This window comes from Brachyhypopomus gauderio, chromosome 2, assembly GCF_052324685.1.
Source record: "Brachyhypopomus gauderio isolate BG-103 chromosome 2, BGAUD_0.2, whole genome shotgun sequence".
Lineage (NCBI taxonomy): Eukaryota > Metazoa > Chordata > Actinopteri > Gymnotiformes > Hypopomidae > Brachyhypopomus > Brachyhypopomus gauderio.
The window spans coordinates 6974490-6994777 of NC_135212.1; the positions used below are offsets into that span (position 1 = coordinate 6974490).

The 20288-nt window shown below is 48.3% G+C and overlaps 1 protein-coding gene across 1 annotated transcript in view; it reads left to right on the forward strand.

The window, feature by feature from the left end:
• btbd11b (BTB (POZ) domain containing 11b) overlaps positions 1–20288 on the forward strand; it is a 52692-nt gene that overhangs the window by 18626 nt on the left and 13778 nt on the right. Inside the window, exon 2 of the mRNA XM_076985185.1 lies at positions 14378–14527. Coding sequence (XP_076841300.1) covers positions 14378–14527 — 150 coding nt within the window. The remainder of the gene's footprint in view (positions 1–14377; positions 14528–20288) is intronic.

Here is a 20288-nt window from a genome sequence, read left to right on the forward strand (position 1 = left end):
GTCAGAGTGGTGTTTGTGAAATGATGAAGGTCAGAGTGGTGTTTGTGAAATGATGAAGGTCAGAGTGGTGTTTGTGAAATGATGAAGGTCAGAGTGGTGTTTGTGAAATGATGAAGGTCAGAGTGGTGTTTGTGAAATGATGAAGGTCAGAGTGGTGTTTGTGAACTCCCTGATTCAAGTAATTTTTCATGTACTCATTAAATTATGATGTGTGTAAGAGGAGCAGAACCAAAAACAGCGTGAGTTGTAACTTGAAGGCTTCGAGCAGCTCTGCTATTGGCTCATCGGTGTGACTGAAAAGGCTAGAGGGACTCTTACATTGGTCATTGGATGGCTTAAAGAAACTTTGTCATTGGTCCTCAGCCTCCCCTGGGATCTAATTGGTTGAACATGACCTGCTGCTCTGGATTCCCTCTGCTGTGAACGGAAAAGGAGAACAGGGTGATGGAAACCACTGCTCATACCTTAAAACAGCTCACAGCCCCGGTTCATTACATGTGTAAGGGATTAGGGAGAAATCTGACTATAGAAGTGCAACTAAAAGTCTAGTGATTGCAGTGTTGTGACTGGGTATAAGTTTGTTATTGTCAGGGGCTGACCGTAATGACCCTTAACAGATGGCACATGTGCTGTAGTGGTCCACATGTGTTCCATGCCTTCCTGGGAATGGGGCAAAACACATTATAGAATGACTGCGTCTGACAGCCCTTCTCTGAGTTTGTAATATGATGCGATGGTAGAAATAAGGGGGCTCTGCTGAGCTGGCATGCTTGATTTAAAAGAGTGAACCTTTTCTACAGGAGCTTGCAGTTTTCCATGTGCCTATATGGCTGACCTATGAATGTGTTTTTGTGTAGGAGAAAGAGAGGGAGAAAGAGTGGAGAGGAGAATGAGAGAGAAGGAGAGAGAGAGAGAGAGTAAGAGAGAATGAGAGGAGATGTTGGAAATAATAGTGACAATAAAAGAATTGTTATTTTGGTACTAATCTTGTTTTTTTTTTACTATTACTGTTACTATCACTATTACTATTATTGTTATTATTACTGTTACTATTACTGTTGTTTTTACTATTTACTTTACTTGCAGCAGTTTGTTTTTTTATGGTATTGTGTATTCTATGTTTATCTGATAATACAAATGTGAATAGCTTTGGCAATACAAATGTGCATATATATATATATATATATATATATATATATATATATATATATATATATATATATATATATATATATATATATAGAGAGAGAGAGAGAGAGAGAGAGAGAGAGAGAGAGAGGGTTCTATACAGTAAAGCCTGGAGGAAGGTCTTACATCAACAGTGCACTAAAAGAATAAATAAGTCTGTGAATAAATATATAAATAAATACAATGTTTATCTGTCTAAATTGTTAGGGTGATTATTCTTTGGAAAGTCATTTAAAATTTATAATTTTGTCTTTTGTATCGTCAGGCTAATTTTGTCTAAAAGTATGACTTTTATACTATTTTGTTTTGTTATTTGCATTTTATTTCTGTTTTTCTGTGTAGTATGAGGTGTAGTAGGAGGTGTAGTATCCTTAAAGTCAGTCTGGACTGATAATGGATTGCTCTCGTGCATTTCAATAACGATTGATCCAGTGTGGGTCAGTGGCCCTTGATGGTAATGAACAACAGGTCGTTTGCTGGTGTGGATTGAACAGAAGGGTGGATCGATGTCTTACTGCTTGCTGTCTCTCTCCAACTTTCACATGTCATATGCAGCATCAATGACACATGAATTCACCCAGTAAAGCGTGGAGATGCGTTCTCTCTGATCGGACTTCTCTCTCTGGCCTTCCCACACAGTCCCGCACGTGGACTTTGGTGTATCAGGTTACTGGTTGAGCCGCAGGTATCCAGGCTGGTGCCCCACACCCCTCCTCCACAGGGGCGCTTTCTGTCCGGTCCTGGTCTCATCAGTCACCGTCTGCATGACCGGCCCACGGGAAAGAACCAATAACAGAGAGAACTCCTCCCCCCTGCAGTCAAAATGATGAATCGCACAAGCCAGTTAAGCAATTATGGTGCAATTTAGCGTACAGCCAGTCGGCTCTAGAAGGAGCACAACAAGGGATGAAGGAAGACTTGGAAAGGAAAAGTCTGAGTGGAAGGACCTTGAGAAGGTGGTTGGAGATAGGAGATAACTGAGAGAAGATAGGTGATAGGAGATGGGTGGTAGTTGATAAGTGATAGGTGGTAGTTGATCGGTAATATGTGATAGGTGATAAGTGATATATGGTACGTGATCACTGATAGGTGATAAGTGGTACGTGGTAGGTGATAAGTGATATATGGTAGGTGATCACTGATAGGTGAAAAGTGATAGGTGGTTGGATGATCAGTGATAGGTGATAAGTGGTACGTGGGTGGTGAGAAGTGATAGGTGGTAGGTGATCGGTGATATATGGTAGGTGATAGGTGATCGGTTATATATGGTAGGTGATCACTGATAGGTGATAAGTGGTATGTGGTAGGTGATCACTGATAGGTGATAAGTGATAGGTGGTAGGTGATCACTGATAGGTGATAAGTGGTAGGTGGTAGGTGATAAGTGATCAGTGATAGGTGATAGGTGATAGGTTATAAGCAGGGACGGACTGGCCATCGGGCATACCGGGCATTTTCCCGGTGGGCCGACGTGCTATTTGGGCCGACAGTCCTGACACTTTTTTATCTATTTATATATTGGTCTGACCGGACCATAAAACAAGTAGATCAGTGGGCCGATTCAGATGGAGGCAGGCTGATTGACACTGGTCTGGCGAATCACATTAACACACCTTTCGCGATGCTACTGCTGCCTGCATAATGCATTTGGCAAAAAAAAAGTCAGCGCGAGAGTTTACCGGTCCTTAAACACGCTGGTATGCAGCCCATTGGTTATTTTCTTTACTGACACAGAGCTGCACCAATCATATCATCAAACACCCCCTCCTCCATGCGCCGGTGCGTAGTGCAATCTAACGTTGATTAACATAACGTATGTGAGTATCTGAGATGGAGAAAAAGCGCAAAGGAGGTGCAGAGAAATTACGACAAAAAAAGAAGCTTGAACTTCAAGTAAACGCTGCCAAATGTATAAAAATTACTCAAATGTTTGCCACAGCAGGGCCTTCATCAGCTCCCGTGGCTGATGACAGTGGTGGCGGTGGCCAGTGGACAGAAACATGTACTAGAACGTGCGGTAAGCCTGACTCCTTTCAGAGCAGCTATACAATGAGTAGGGTTAAGCAACCAAACCCTTTGCCAAATCTGATAAATTGATAAAACATCAATAAAATCATTTTGGCTAATGTTCTATGGCCGAGTTAGTTTGTATTGTAAATGCAAAAGGTAAAATAAGTGAATAACGTCCTTACCTCTATTATAAGACTTTGTGTACACTGACTGTATGAGAAAATAAGCCTATTTTAGTACTTTTATGTCTTCCATTCTGAACTAAATAGTCTTAAATGTGAGAACACTTTAAAAACCTCCATTCACCAACAAAAACAGTACTAAGTCACTCAGCAGGCAGCATTCTATTTTCATTATTATACTATTAATATTTGTGGGGTGAGTAGTAGGCTAGGTAGGAAGGGGAAATGTTTGGTAGTTTTTATGGAGGTGTTTAGGGACAATGTACAGAAATTAAAGGAAATTACACTTTTAAAAATGGTAATTTTGTAAACTGTTGGTATACACATTCAAAAAACTGAAAAGTGTGAAAAGCGTTATCGAGTGTGAGTGGGCCGGTCTGGTCCAAAAATGCCAGGGCCGATTTTTTGTCCCAGTCCGCCCCTGGTTATAAGTGGTACGTGGTAGGTGATAAGTGATAGGTGGTAGGTGATCAGTGATAGGTGATAAGTGACAGGTGGTAGGTGATCGGTGATATATGGTAGGTGATCACTGATAGGTGATAAGTGGTATGTGGTAGGTGATCACTGATAGGTGATAAGTGATAGGTGGTAGGTGATCAGTGATATATGGTAGGCGATCACTGATAGGTGATAAGTGGTATGTGGTAGGTGATCACTGATAGGTGATAAGTGATAGGTGGTAGGTGATCACTGATAGGTGATAAGTGGTAGGTGGTAGGTGATCAGTGATATATGGTAGGTGATCACTGATAGATGATAATTGGTAGGTGGTAGGTGATCAGTGATATATGGTAGGTGATCACTGATAGGTGATAAGTGGTAGGTGATCAGTGATATATGGTAGGCAATCACTGATAGGTGCTCAGTGATATATGGTAGGTGATCACTGATAGGTGATAAGTGGTAGGTGATAAGTGGTAGGCAATCACTGATAGGTGATCAGTGATATATGGTAGGTGATCACTGATATGTGATAAGTGGTATGTGGTAGGTGATCACTGATAGGTGATAAGTGATAGGTAATAGGTGATCAGTGATATATGGTAGGTGATCACTGATAGGTGATAAGTGATAGGTGATAGGTGATCAGTGATATATGGTAGGTGATCACTGATAGGTGATAAGTGATAGGTGATCAGTGATATATGGTAGGTGATCACTGATAGGTAATAAGTGGTAGGTGATCAGTGATATATGGTAGGCAATCACTGATAGGTGATCAGTGATATATGGTAGGTGATCACTGATATGTGATAAGTGGTATGTGGTAGGTGATCACTGATAAGTGATAGGTAATAGGTGATCAGTGATATATGGTAGGTGATCACTGATAGGTGATAAGTGATAGGTGATAGGTGATAAGTGATAGGTGATAGGTGATCAGTGATATATGGTAGGTGATCACTGATAGGTGATAAGTGGTATGTGGTAGGTGATCACTGATAGGTGATAAGTGATAGGTGATCAGTGATATATGGTAGGTGATCACTGATAGGTGATAAGTGGTAGGTGGTAGGTGATCAGTGAATTGTGGTAGGTGATGTGTGGGCAGCAGCAGGATAAAGAGGAGCCAAGATTTTGCAGGTTGGGTGAAACAATTTGGCTGTCAGGTTGTGTGTGTGTGTGTCCGTGTGTGTGTGTGTGTGTGTGTGTGTGTGTGTGTGTGTGTGTGTGTGTGAGAGAGAGAGAGAGAGAGAGAGAGTGAGAGAGAGAGAGAGAGAGAGAGAGAGAGAGAGAGAGAGCAAGAGAGAGCGAGAGAGAGAGAGTTGAGACCCGGGCTGGGAGTGTCACTGGTGGCATGAGACAGCTCATTCAGACACGGTTTTGTCAGTTCTTTGGGGGTCACAGGGCTGCTGTGCGACACAGGCCTTTAGCTCCACATCATGCTGGTGCTCATGGTAGGTCATTACACAGCAAAGGACATGCTTCAGCACAACAACGGCAATGTGTGTGTGTGTGTGTGTGTGTGTGTGTGTGTGTGTGTGTGTGTGTGTGTGTGTGTGTGTGTGTGTGTGTGTGTGTGTGTGTGACCATTTCTTGGTAGGGAGACTGTTGTAGAAAATGTTCAGCTAGCAGGTTTAACCCCTCGTATGTTTCTGTCTGTCTCCACAGATGTTCTGCTACAGTGACTCACCTTCACTGACCCTGATGCGTTGGCCATATTGGAAAAAGCTCTCTAATTACTGTAAATACTTAAGTAGGGAGTGCAAGTGCGCTTCATGACCAGAATATAATGAGGCATTTATTTATCCTTCTGTAATGGTGACTGTCACCCTGAAGGACAGGGTGGTGTGGTGGTGGGACCTGCTTCTTTGGTCTGGCTCTTTGGTCTAGTCACGTAGACACGTTTGCCACCTGGAAGATCTGGGTTCAAAGCTGGGCGTACACTTCAAGGCATCTCCTCCTGTCAGGGGGCACGAGGGGAACCCTGGATTAAGTGTGGATTATGACGGACACGTGAAACACGTGGCCTTCTTAGTAGACTGATGGAGACTCATACAGGGGGAGCATGTTAGTGTTCAAAGCAGGCGCCTGTAACCTGGAGGAACCTGGAGGAACCCGTCGAAGTGTCTTTGATGCAGCGTCACGTGGAAACAATGAAGGCTGCATATCTCACTGTCAAAGCGCTTCATTCCCACTAGGCTGTAGGTGGTGTGTTGAGAATGTGTAGTGGGAGGTGTGGATGGAGTGGAGTGGCTCTTTAGGCGTGTGCCTCGTTGACTTCTCTGTGATGGAAGATTGACACTCGGGATGGAGGGATGGAGGGATGGAGGGAACTGCTGATGTCAATTTCATACAGTTGGGACTGACTCACAGTAATTTAGTGGAGTAGATTGCTTGTGTCTAGAAGGGCACGTGTGATAGAAGTAAAGCATTTCTAATATGTTCCTGTGTGTTTTCTAGTTGTGTGTTAATTCAGGTGCCTGTGTTGCTGATGCAGTCTGCGTGTTTTTAATAGACATTTGTGCCTGTATGATAGATTATGTGTTTAGGGTTTGAGTGTGTGTGCTTGAGTGTGTGTGAGACTGATGAGGGTTTTCAACTGACTTTCTCTTGCTAACTTTCTCTTGGCTAAACGGCAGTGGTTATCCACGAACGAAGACCACCCCCACCCTTCACGCCCACCTCCACCCTACACCCCCACCTCCACCTACATCCTACATCCCCTCCTCCACCCTACAACCTTCACTTCCACTCCTACCTCCACCCAACACCCCCACATCCACCCTTCACATCCACAACCACACCCACCCTACACCCCAACCCTCCACACCCCCACCTCCAGCCTCCACCCCCACTACATCTCTCACCCCTTCTCCCTCACTGGTTCCGGCAGGCTCCCTCACCCTCGTGGCTGTACATATGGTCTCCATCTGCTGTGGGTGCTGTGTGATAGCAGTGTCTGGAGATGGTTGGCTCTACCAGTATGTGTGATTTAACCCATTACGAAAACACACCCACTAAGCTGGATGCGGTGTAGGGTGCTGCGTGACCAAACACGTCTTGGCACACGTGATGACGCTGGTTCTGACGTGCCGTAGTGAAGACCACCACCACAGCACAGCTCTTACACCAGTCCCTCAAGTGGTACTAAAAAACCTGTTTCCACTGCCAAGGAACATTAACACTGATTCTTCTCCTGTGTGGGTTTGGCTGAGCCTGGCGCTGGTGACGCAGCAGAGCGGGCCCACTTGCACGAGTGCCTTTGTGTTTGTGGGTGGAGACACGCACGCTTCAGTTGGAATTACAAATGACATGAGTTTGTACAATGCCCAGTGTGGTTTTTGCTCTGAGAGAAAGCTTGAGGTGTTTTTCCACACAGGCACACAGGGAGAGGAAGCAAGTTCTGCGTGTGTGTGTGTGTGTGTGTGTGTGTGTGTGTGTGTGTGTGTGTGTGTGTGTGTGTGTTTGTGTGTGTGTGTGTGTGTGTGTGTGTGTGTGTGTGTGTGTGTGTGTGGAATGGGCTTGGCTTTGCTTCCCTTCAAAATAGATTTAAATACAGAGTGTGAACCACAGCGAGGTCAGTGGCAGATCCGCACTCAGCGTCTCCGTGCGTGGGAATGCTGGGAAAACTGGGAAGAACGCTCGACTTGCTTGGCGGCTCATAAACAGCATTTCTCTGCTGTCGTGCATCATGGACCTGTGGTAGGCAGCGTGGCTCAGAAGAGCCAGGTCTTCTGTAGAAGAGCCAGGTCTGTAGAAGAGCTAGATCTATTAAAGAGCCAGGTCTTCTGTAGAAAAGCCAGGTCTGTAGAAGAGCCAGGTCTTCTGTAGAAAAGCCAGGTCTGTAGAAGAGCCAGGTCTGTAGAAGAGCTAGATCTATTGAAGAGCCAGGTCTTCTGTAGAAAAGCCAGGTCTGTAGAAGAGCCAGGTCTTCTGTAGAAAAGCCAGGTCTGTAGAAGAGCCAGGTCTTCTGTAGAAAAGCCAGGTCTGTAGAAGAGCCAGGTCTGTAGAAGAGCCAGGTCTGTAGAAGAGCCAGGTCTGTAGAAAAGCCAAGTCTTCTGTAGAAGAGCTAGATCTATTAAAGTGCCAGGTCTTCTGTAGAAAAGCCAGGTCTGTAGAAGAGCCAGGTCTTCTTTAGAAGAGCCAGGTCTGTAGAAGAGCCAGGTCTTCTTTAGAAGACCCAGGTCTGAAGAAGAGCCAGGTCTTCTGTAGAAAAGCCAGGTCTGTAGAAGAGCCAGGTCTTCTGTAGAAAAGCCAGGTCTGTAGAAGAGCCATGTCTTCTGTAGAAAAGCCAGGTCTGTAGAAGAGCCAGGTCTGTAGAAGAGCCAGGTCTGTAGAAAAGCCAGGTCTTCTGTAGAAGAGCTAGATCTATTAAAGTGCCAGGTCTTCTGTAGAAAAGCCAGGTCTGTAGAAGAGCCAGGTCTTCTTTAGAAGAGCCAGGTCTGTAGAAGAGCCAGGTCTTCATTAGAAGACCCAGGTCTGAAGAAGAGCCAGGTCTTCTGTAGAAAAGCCAGGTCTGTAGAAGAGCCAGGTCTTCTGTAGAAAAGCCAGGTCTGTAGAAGAGCCAGGTCTTCTTTAGAAGAGCCAGGTCTGTAGAAGAGCCAGGTCTGAAGAAGAGCCAGGTCTGAAGAAGAGCCAGGTCTGTAGAAGAGCCAGGTCTTCTGTAGAAAAGCCAGGTCTGTAGAAGAGCCAGGTCTTCTTTAGAAGAGCCAGGTCTGTAGAAGAGCCAGGTCTTCTTTAGAAGAGTCAGGTCTGAAGAAGAGCCAGGTCTTCTTTAGAAGAGCCATGTCTGTAGTAGCAGTAATGCAGTTTGGTTCATTTCCCCTCAGGGCAATATGTAAATCACCTTCATATCCAAGCCAGCAGGTCTGAGCTCTACAGGGTCTGAAAATGTGCTATGCTACAGTGTTCCTGCCAAACCCAGTCCCCCAGGTCCCAGCATGCACTGCTCACCTGTGTGTCTGCTGTGGGGCACAGGACTGATCCTGTTGAGACTCTGATTGGCTTAAGCATGCTTAGTCATGTGGTGACCCACTAGCTTTGTAGAGCCTGTGTTAAATGAACCGTAGTATTCAGTGGTTATAAGGCTAAACACATACAGATTGTCTGCTGTAACAAGGAGGTCAGCATGAATTCTAATGTACTAACATAATTCTAATGTACTAGCAACAGTTTTATGTGTGGAGTTCTTATAAGGTCCTTGCTTACAGATCTTCTCTCCAGTCTGACAAAGCAAAGTGTTCAGAGTTCAACCAAATCGTTTATTTAAACAACCAAACTACTCTCCATTATTCCATTATCCTTGTTTAAGGCTGTTTGTGAAAACTCCCCCCCCCCCAAGTGTCTCCAGGCCTGATATGTGCAAGTGTTTCATGTGAACATGTCCTTCAATTAATCTCTCCCTGACATGCATTTTGTTAGTCTGGTTTCCTCTCACCCTTTCAGTTTTTTATTTCTTTTTTATTGGCATGACAATATCATATTGTATTGCCAGAGCATTCACAGATGAACAGAAGCAATGTACACAAACAATAATGCCCCCCCCCCTCATTTTCTTACCACAGTTCTAAAGGCCAGGGTGTTTGGGACGACACCAGCTCTGAACACTTGCCCAGCATTCACAGGCTTCTGGGATTGGGGCGTTTCACTGAACTCTCCCTGGGTGTTTGAGCTTTTGGCACACACTAGTTTTGTCTTATTATGTCCATTAACCAGCAATCGATGTGTAGCAATGTGTGTTTTCATGGTGAGTAGAGGCAGTGGTTCCTCGTGAATCTGCGAGACCCATGGAAGCCATTAGTGAGGCAGAGCAAGCTGTCCAAAACAGAAAACAACAGTTTCACCACACTCCCCCGCTCAGCTACTCAACACTCACTGATGAACAAATTCTGAGTTGACAGAGAGTGGGTTGGATGTCAGAAGACGAGGGAGAGGAGAGAGGTAGAAGATGTTCATCTCCTGGTGACGAAGGAGCTGTAACATCATCCATCTTCCTCCCTTCGTCAGGAAAGAGAAGCGGAGGGGCATGTACTCGTGCCAGGCATTTTAATCGCACCGCACTTGAAAGGTGTGCAGCCAGGCATTCTAATCGCACTGCACATTAAAGGTGTGCGTGCCTGTGCACCGTTTACAGCCCACCGTAATATGACCTGTGTACTTACTGGAGGAAAGAAGTCAGGGTTTGCTGTGGAGGGAGAGGGGTTAAGAGAAAGTGTGTGTGTGTGTGTGTGTGTGTGTGTGTGTGTGTGTGTGTGTGTGTGTGTGTGTGTGTGTGTGTGTGTGTGTGTGTGTGTGTGTGTGTGTGTGTGTGTGTGTGTTTGAAACGCCAGCTGCACCACCCGCTGTTTTTAAACATTTCAGATGGGTTGCCTGGCACAGTTCCTGACCTGCAGAGCTGCACTGAGCCTCCAGATGCCGTAGTGGAGGGGCCAGAACCCTGCTCCACCTCACACACCACACACACCATCTGCTCCACCTCACACACCACACACACCACACACACCATCTGCTCCACCTCACACACCACACACACCACACACACCATCTGCTCCACCTCACACACCACACACACCACCTGTCTCCACCTCACACACCACACACACCATCTGCTCCACCACACACACCACACACACCATCTGCTCCACCTCACACACCACACACACCACCTGTCTCCACCTCACACACCACACACACCACACACACCATCTGCTCCACCTCACACACCACACACACCAGACACACCATCTGCTCCACCACACACACCACACACACCATCTGCTCCACCTCACACACCACACACACCACCTGTCTCCACCTCACACACCACACACACCATCTGCTCCACCACACACACCATCTGCTCCACCTCACACACCACACACACCACCTGTCTCCACCTCACACACCACACACACCACACACACCATCTGCTCCACCTCACACACCACACACACCATCTGCTCCACCTCACACACCACACACACCACCTGTCTCCACCTCACACACCACACACACACCATCTGCTCCACTTCACACACCACACACACCACCTGTCTCCACCACACACACCACCTGTCTCCACCTCACACACCACACACACCACACACACCATCTGTCTCCACCTCACACACCACACACACCATCACACACCACCCGTCTCCACCTCACACACCACACACACCACACACACCACCCGTCTCCACCTCACACACCACACACACCATCTGCTCCACCTCACACACCACACACACCATCTGCTCCACCTCACACACCACACACACCACACACCACCCGTCTCCACCTCACACACACCATCTGTCTCCACCTCACACACCCCCACACACCACACACACCATCTGCTCCACCTCACACACCACACACACCACCTGTCTCCACCTCACACACCACACACACCATCTGCTCCACCTCACACACCACACACACCACACACACCACCTGTCTCCACCACACACACCACCTGTCTCCACCTCACACACCACACACACCACCACACACCCCCCACACACCATCTGTCTCCACCTCACACACCACACACACCATCTGTCTCCACCTCACACACCACACACACCATCTGCTCCACCTCACACACCCCCACACACCACACACACCATCTGCTCCACCTCACACACCACACACACCACCTGTCTCCACCTCACACACCACACACACCACCTGTCTCCTCCTCACACACCACACACACCATCTGTCTCCACCTCACACACCACACACACCATCTGTCTCCACCTCACACACCACACACACCATCTGCTCCACCTCACACACCCCCACACACCACACACACCATCTGCTCCACCTCACACACACCACACACACCACCTGTCTCCACCTCACACACCCCCCACACACCACACACACCATCTGTCTCCACCTCACACACCCCCACACACCACACACACCACCCTGCTCCACCTCACACACCCCCACACACCACACTCACCATCAGTCTCCACCTCACACACCCCCCACACCACCACACACACACCATCTGTCTCCACCTCACACACCATCACACACCATCACACACCACCCTGCTCCACCTCACACACCATACGTCTTCACCTCACACACCATCACACACCACCCGTCTCCACCATCACGCACTATCAGTCTCCACCTCACACACCATCACACCATCAGTCTCCACCTCACACACCATCCGTCTCCACCTCACACACCATCACACACCACAACGTCTCCACCTCACACACCATCAGCCTCCACCTCACACACCACACACACCATCAGTCTCCACCTCACACACCATCCGTCTCCACCTCACACACCATCACACACCACCCGTCTCCACCTCACACACCACCTTCTCCACCTCACACACCATCAGTCTCCACCTCACACACCATCAGTCTCCACCTCACACACCATCACACACCACCCGTCTCCACCTCACACACCCCCACACACCACACACACCATCTGTCTCCACCTCACACACCCCCCACACACCACACACACCATCTGCTCCACCTCACACACCACACACACCACCTGTCTCCACCTCACACACCACACACACCATCTGCTCCACCTCACACACCACACACACCACCTGTCTCCACCACACACACCACCTGTCTCCACCTCACACACCACACACACCACCTGTCTCCACCTCACACACCACACACACCACACACACCATCAGTCTCCACCTCACACACCATCCGTCTCCACCTCACACACCATCACACACCACCCGTCTCCACCTCACACACCACCCTCTCCACCTCACACACCATCAGTCTCCACCTCACACACCATCACACACCACCCGTCTCCACCTCACACACCATCCGTCTCCACCTCACACACCATCACACACCACCCGTCTCCACCTCACACACCATCAGTCTCCAGCCGGTCCAGCCTTTCTTGGAATTCTCCATATTCTCATATATGTGGTGTCCTTTGGAAACCTTGAAGCTTCTTGTGCAATATTGAATGTGGATATCTGAGGTGTATTTGTGCTTTACGTTTCATAGGCCCTGCACAGGTGAGCCTGCACAGGTGAGCTTACACAGGTGAGCCTGCACAGGTGAGCTTACACAGGTGAGCCTGCACAGGTGAGCTTACATGGCATAATGTGGCATACGGCCTCAGCAGAGCAGCATATTAGCGGGGGGGAGGGGGTGGTCTGCGTCTCTCAACACCTGCTATGGCCCCTCACCCAGAGCAATGTCTGAGCAGGGAGGCGTGGTTTACGTCTCTCAACACCCGCTATGGCCCCTCACCCAGAGCAATGTCTGAGCAGGGAGGCGTGGTTTACGTCTCTCAACACCTGCTATGGCCCCTCCCCCTGCCGCAAGCAGACAACCCACCCGTGCACCCCCTCCCCACCACGTTTCCATGGCAACCCAGGATGAATTTTTCAAGGATGCGCTTTTCCCCTCACCAAGCAAAAGCGTCGACTGTGACGAAGATTCCCACAATTCTGAAGAGTAACATCACCGCGCTGGACGTGATTACAGTGGGACTGAATGTGTAATGACTTATATGAGGGATTATTTATAGCAGGAGGTTTGGTGTGTAAAGCAGTGGTTTTTCCTCATGGGGTGGAGAATACAGCATTCTCACTGAAAGACATCCAGGAAACAATGTTTACTTCACACCTGTAAATGAAACAGCTCAAATAAAGGCTACCATGTCGGGTGCAGGGACAGAGTCATCATATATCTCACTTCATAATTTAACACACCACTGATTTCAGCAGAGGGAGAGAAGGTATCATAGCGACAGTGCCCAAACTCATTTTGTTAGGACAATGACTGAGTAAGAGGCAGCAATCATCATGCAGAAATGAACAGAGCACCTAAGCTCAGCAGTTTGTCTTCAAGCCCTGATCACTGGCTGTGTGTGTTAAACAACCTGTGTGTGTTAAACAGGCTGTGTGGTACTTGAGCAGAGAAAACAGCATTTTTTGTGTGCATGATAACACCGTAATGGAATGTTATAATATTTGAAATTGTAGAGGAATTGAACTGAACTGAACATTTATATTATGAGCAGGTGTGAATTCGTTGACACGGTCGCTGGTAGAATCAGGAGTTATACCTGTCTGTTGTCATATACCAACACTTCCGCACCTTATCAAAAGCTACAGATGGAGATCTGCTGTCCAGGTCACACTTGATAATGTCTGGGGTTGACAGGGTCATGGGGGGCGCTGACCGAACGTCCTATGCGCTCTACGAGGGCTGGGAAATGGTGTGGACATGCGTGAAATGTCACCTGTGCAGTCATAACCATCACTGATTGGGTTGGAAAATGAGGCGTTCATGTGTGGCCAATGAGATGCACGTGGTGCCTGACCCAAGGCATGGATGTCCTGGGTGAGACACATGGGCTGAATGTCCTGGGTTAGTACCTACTAACAAACTCTCTTTCTCTGTCTCTCTCTGTCTCTCTCTGTCTCTCTCTCTCTCTCTCTCTCTCTCTCTCTCTCTCTCTCTCTCTCTCTCTCTCTCTCTCTCTCTCTCTCTCTCTCTCTCTCTTAGGGATCCTCTGTCTGCCAGACAGCGTGAGTCTACACAGGGACCAGCAACGTCTGGGGAAGCTGGCTGATGGTCAGACCTACAGTGAGGCGGAGTTACGCACGGTGGAGCAGTGTCTGCTGGCCACGCGGGTGGGGAGCATCTCAGAACTCAGTGAGTCCCTCGACTCCTAATCCTCCACCCTAACTCCTTCCTAATCACATGCTACATCCCATGGAGCTCCATCCTCATAATGGTGTTAGTTAACAAGAAGCTCAGAGAAGCAAACATGCATTCAGGAACTCCTCAAGGAGTCTGCAGAAGCCCCGTACCTTCAGGAACCCATCAAGGGGATTCTCTATGGAAACCCTGTATCACTGTATAATTATCTTACTTTCCCCTCATTCCATCTCATCCTTTCTTTCACCCACTCTCTCTTTCTCACTGCATCTTGCTCTTTCGTTTTTATCCCTGCATTTTGCTCTCACTCTCACACTCTCTCTGTCTGACTCTCTTTCTCTCTTTCTTTCACACTCTTTCTCACTCAATCTCTCTGTCTGCTGCTCTCTATTTCACTCTGCCCCCCTGCTGTCTGCACACACACATGGCACCGTGTCATCTCTACGTACTCGGGTGCCCAGTCCTATTTCAGCCCTCATGGTGCCTCTGCCATTTCCTGTGTTCTACATATTACTTTGAGGGCACCGTTATCACCAACAATCCTCGGATGTGAGTGTATGTGTTTTGCAAGTGCATGCTCACAGGGAACCTGCAGTGCTCTTAAAGGGGCGGGTGCATGCTCACAGGGAACCTGCAGTGCTCTTAAAGGGGCGGGTGCATGCTCACAGGGAACCTGCAGTGCTCTTAAAGGGGCGGGGTGCATGCTCACAGGGAACCTGCAGTGCTCTTAAAGGGGCGGGTGCATGCTCACAGGGAACCTGCAGTGCTCTTAAAGGGGCGGGGTGCATGCTCACAGGGAACCTGCAGTGCTCTTAAAGGGGCGGGTGCATGCTCACAGGGAACCTGCAGTGCTCTTAAAGGGGCGGGTGCATGCTCACAGGGAACCTGCAGTGCTCTTAAAGGGGCGGGTGCATGCTCACAGGGAACCTGCAGTGCTCCAAAAGGGGCGGGTGCATGCTCACAGGGATCCTGTAGTGCTCTTAAAGGGGCGGGTGCATGCTCACAGGGAACCTGCAGTGCTCTTAAAGGGGCGGGTGCATGCTCACAGGGAACCTGTAGTGCTCTTAAAGGGGCGGATGCATTCTCACAGTGAACCTGCAGTGCTCTTAAAGGGGTGGGTGCATGCTCACAGTGAACATGCAGTGCTCTTATAGGGGCGGGTGCATGCTCACAGTGAACCTGCAGTGCTCTTAAAGGGGCGGGTGCATGCTCACGAGGAACCTGCAGTGCTCTTAAAGGGACGGGTGCATTCTCACAGTGAACCTGCAGTGCTCTTAAAGGGGCAGGTGCACTTTCTTTCTGCAAGACTAAAGCGCCCCAGAAAACATTTAACAGTCTGAAGGCTTTACAATTACAACTACAAAAGTCCATCATAAAAGGATTATATTTTTTTATGATTTTTTGAAATTATATTTTTATCCCTTATGGAAATAGCTGAATCATTAGAGCTCATTTTTTAAATACTCAACTGTAACATCATGTCTAAAGAAACCAGTGACCTTGTGCTGTAGAAGTGTTTTGTCTTCTGGATATTGTCTATATTTGATATATTAATAAATGTATAATATACTTTTACATATTGACTAAACTAGACAGCTCTAAATTAGACCACTTCAGTGTCCACTGAGGGAAGACTTTGGTGACGTCCCGTGGGTAGGAGGTGCAGGAAGGGGAGGAGGGGTAGAAGGGGAGGAGGGGTAGAAGGGGTAGAAGGGGCAGAAGGGGTAGAAGGGGCAGAAGGGGTAGAAGGGGTAGAAGGGGCAGAAGGGGAGGAGGGATAGAAGGGGCAGAAGGGGCAGAAGGGGTAGAAGGGGCAGAAGGGGCAGAAGGGGTAGAAGGGGTAGAAGGGGAGGAGGGATAGAAGGGGCAGAAGGGGTAGAAGGGGCAGAAGGGGAGGAGGGGTAGAAGGGGCAGAAGGGGAGGGGGGTAGAAGGGGTAGAAGGGGTAGAAGGGGTAGAAGGGGAGGAGGGGTAGAAGGGGTAGAAGGGGAGGGGGGTAGAAGGGGTAGAAGGGGAGGAGGGGTAGAAGGGGTAGAAGGGGTAGAAGGGGTAGAAGGGGAGGGGGGTAGAAGGGGTAGAAGGGGTAGAAGGGGAGGGGGGTAGAAGGGGTAGAAGGGGAGGAGGGGTAGAAGGGTAGAAGGGGAGGGGGGTAGAAGGGGTAGAAGGGAGGAGGGGTAGAAGGGGGGGGGTAGAAGGGGTAGAAGGGGAGGGGGTAGAAGGGGTAGAAGGGAGGGGGGTAGAAGGGGTAGAAGGGGAGGAGGGTAGAAGGGGTAGAAGGGGAGGGGGTAGAAGGGGTAGAAGGGGTAGAAGGGGAGGGGGGTAGAAGGGGTAGAAGGGGAGGAGGGGTAGAAGGGGTAGAAGGGGAGGGGGGTAGAAGGTAGAAGGGGTAGAAGGGGAGGAGGGGTAGAAGGGTAGAAGGGGAGGGGGGTAGAAGGGGTAGAAGGGGAGGGGTAGAAGGGGTAGAAGGGAGGGGGTAGAAGGGGTAGAAGGGAGGGGGTAGAAGGGGTAGAAGGGGAGGAGGGGTAGAAGGGGTAGAGGGAGGGGGTAGAGGGAGGGGGTAGAAGGGGTAGAAGGGGAGGGGGGTAGAAGGGTAGAAGGGGAGGAGGGGTAGAAGGGAGGGGGTAGAAGGGAGGGGGGAAGTAGAAGGGAGGGGGTAGAAGGGGTAGAGGGGGTAGAAGGGTAGAAGGGGAGAGGGTAGGAGGGGAGAGGGGAGGGTAGAAGGGGAGGGAGGGGTAGAAGGGTAGAAGGGAGGGAGGGGTAGGAGAGGGGTAGAAGGGGAGGAGGGGTAGGAAGGGTAGAAGGGGAGGAGGGTAAGAAGGGGAGAAGGGGAAGAAGGGAGAGGAGGGGTCGAAGGGGTAGAAGGAGGAGGGGAGGAAGAGGGCAGAAGGGGCAGAAGGGGGAGAAGGGAGAGGGTAGAAGGGGAAGGAGAGGGAGAAGGGGCAGAAGGGGTAGAAGGGGTAAAGGGGAGAGGGTAGAAGGGGCAGGGGGAGGGGGTAGAGGGGTAGAGGGTAGAAGGGGAGGAGGGGTAGAAGGGTAGAAGGGGTAGAAGGGGCAGAAGGGGTAGAAGGGGAGGAGGGGTAGAAGGGGTAGAAGGGTAGAAGGGGTAGAAGGGGCAGAAGGGGTGTCATTACAGAGGCTTCAAAAACAAAGTAACAAAGAAAAGAGAGAAAGAAAAGGCAACTGTCACATAGCGAACAGATTTAAACAGGACAACGGCTAGTAACGTCCTGTGGGCTTATGTAGTCCAGACTCCATTCAAACAGGTGAGTGTGTTTAGTATTCTGGTGACGGGAAGAGACGCATTACAAACTGGATCTGTGATTGATGTTCGTGTGTGTGTGGGAACACACAATACCTCGTGTCTGGCTGGGTGTCACCTTTGATGTGACAAATGTATTTTTATAAACTAGTACAGAAAGAGAAGACAAACAGACAGTGTGGAAGGGCTGTGTCTTCAGCGTGCTGCACTGGGAGAGATCGCTCGTCAGCAGGAGGCAAATGCTACAGTGCTTCACTCTCTCTGCAAAAATGCCCCCACGCATACAAACTTAAATATCAAACCTTTACAGGTCCTCTTTCATATGCGCAGTATCCATGGAGATCTGAGTGTAGCGCTTCCTTCAGCATCATGTCTCCATCTCTCTCTCTCTCCGCTCTCTGTTCCTCTCACGCTATCATACACACAATCTCTGTCCATCACTCTCTCCCACTCTCACTGTTTCTCACTCTCTCCCACTCTTTCCCCTACTCTCGCTCACTCTCTCACTCTTCCTTTCTCTCTCTCTCTCCCTCCATCTCTCTCCATTTCTCCCTTTCTCTCTCTCCATCTCTCTCTTTCTCTTAGTGTCCCTCTTTCACCTGCTCATTCTCTCTGTTGGCTGTTCATTATGTCCTGTGTGAGAGGCTGAAGGGACACATTCGTCCAGATGTATCCAGAAAGATCACGGCAAAAAAGCAAATACAAAAACGTGTCCTTGTTTGGACACTCATGCAAAGGGCAGAGTGTGTTTGGAGAGATCTGCATACTTCAGAGAAGCACACAACCATGTCTGTGTGTACCCACAGGCACAAGATGTAGTACATAATATGTTATACTAGTGTGCAAAAGCAGTGATACTAGTGTGCACAATCTGTTATGCTAGTGTACATAAGCAGTAGTTCTGGTGTACATTATCTGTAGTACTACTGTACATAATCTGTTATACCATTGTACATAATCAGTAGAACTAGAGTACGTACTCTACATAAGGTTTTGTACTAGTGTACATAATCAGTGGTACTAGGGTACATAAGGTTTTGTGCTAGTGTACATAATCAGTGGTACTAGGGTACATAAGGTTTTGTACTAGTGTACATAATCAGTGGTACTAGGGTACATAAGGTTTTGTGCTAGTGTACATAATCAGTGGTACTAGTGTACATAAGGTTTTGTACTAGTGTACATAATCAGTGGTACTAGTGTACATAAGCAGTGCTACCTATGTGCTTTGAAGGCAGAGAGGTGTGGAGGGGGCTGAGCTCATCACCTGGTCCGGCTGACGGTCAGCACCAGGCCCTTTAACAACACGCCCCTCTGTGGGCACAGGGTCCTGTGAACTAGAGCAGGAGGTATGAGCTGGAACGCACACGCAGGCCAAACGGCTTCTGCAAGGACACCGCGTCCTCCTCGCGGTGGAATCCTCTCTCCCGAGAGAAGTCGCTAATTCAGTTTAGTCTCACATTAGCCACAACCGAAGGAATTAATCTTGAAAATGTTTTTGAAATTTTCTATCCTTTCCATTGGTTGATTTTTATATTTGTCATGAAGACCCAGTGGAGGAAATGTACCTGAAGGAAATAATGTGTCTCTTCAAAAGGACACCGCTGTCAGAAGAGCCGCCCTGCGTAACGCGACTCAACCACGTCTCTTTAATCTTCTCATTAATGTTCAGGACTGAACGCTGAAGGCTGTTCTAGGGGATTTTTCATAAAGAAAATACAAGAGTGTTTGGTGCCAGTGAATTAGTGCGGATATAGTGGCAAAATGCCACTCAAAGAAAATGAGCTTTTCTTTAGTCTCTGGGCTTGTGTCTTCCTGACAGCTTTGAGGTGTAGTCATATAGTGAGGGTGACTTTAACTGTGTACTGTGGTATGCTCTAATAGATAAGAATGGTGCCTCTCCCGTGGGGGACCAGGGTTCAAACCCCATCTCTACACTTTACATATGTTCTTGGGCAAGACTCCTAACCATATGTTCACCTTCCACTGTAACAGGGCTGAGATTGACAGTTGGTCTGAATATGCCGATTGTGTAAAAAGTATATATTTCAAGATTGTGTGTGTGTAGACATTTGATAACAGCAGAGGACCACTTGATGTTCCTTTCTAAGATAAACCAAGAGATTTCATTCTATAGTAGGACTATGGAGATGTGTGTGTGCAGGACAGTGTGTGTGGCATGAGTGCAATAGATATTGAACTTGTGAAATTATGAGAAAACTTAATTTTGATACACTTTACTGGCACAGCCATTAAGCATTTTGACTTATAGATTAGCTGGTGATTTCACCATCAGTCTCCTCTATTTCTAAAAGCTTCCCCTCAACTGGATTCATTAATTAAAGCAGGCAGAGTTAATTAGCTGCTCTGTGTCTGAAACATTCTCCTCACTAAAGGACTTGTGTGGTCAGTTCTCCTGGCTGGGGCTACCAGGAGACCTACCCCTTGTATTCAGCACCACCCACATTCCTCATTCAGTATCTCAGTACATTCCTTA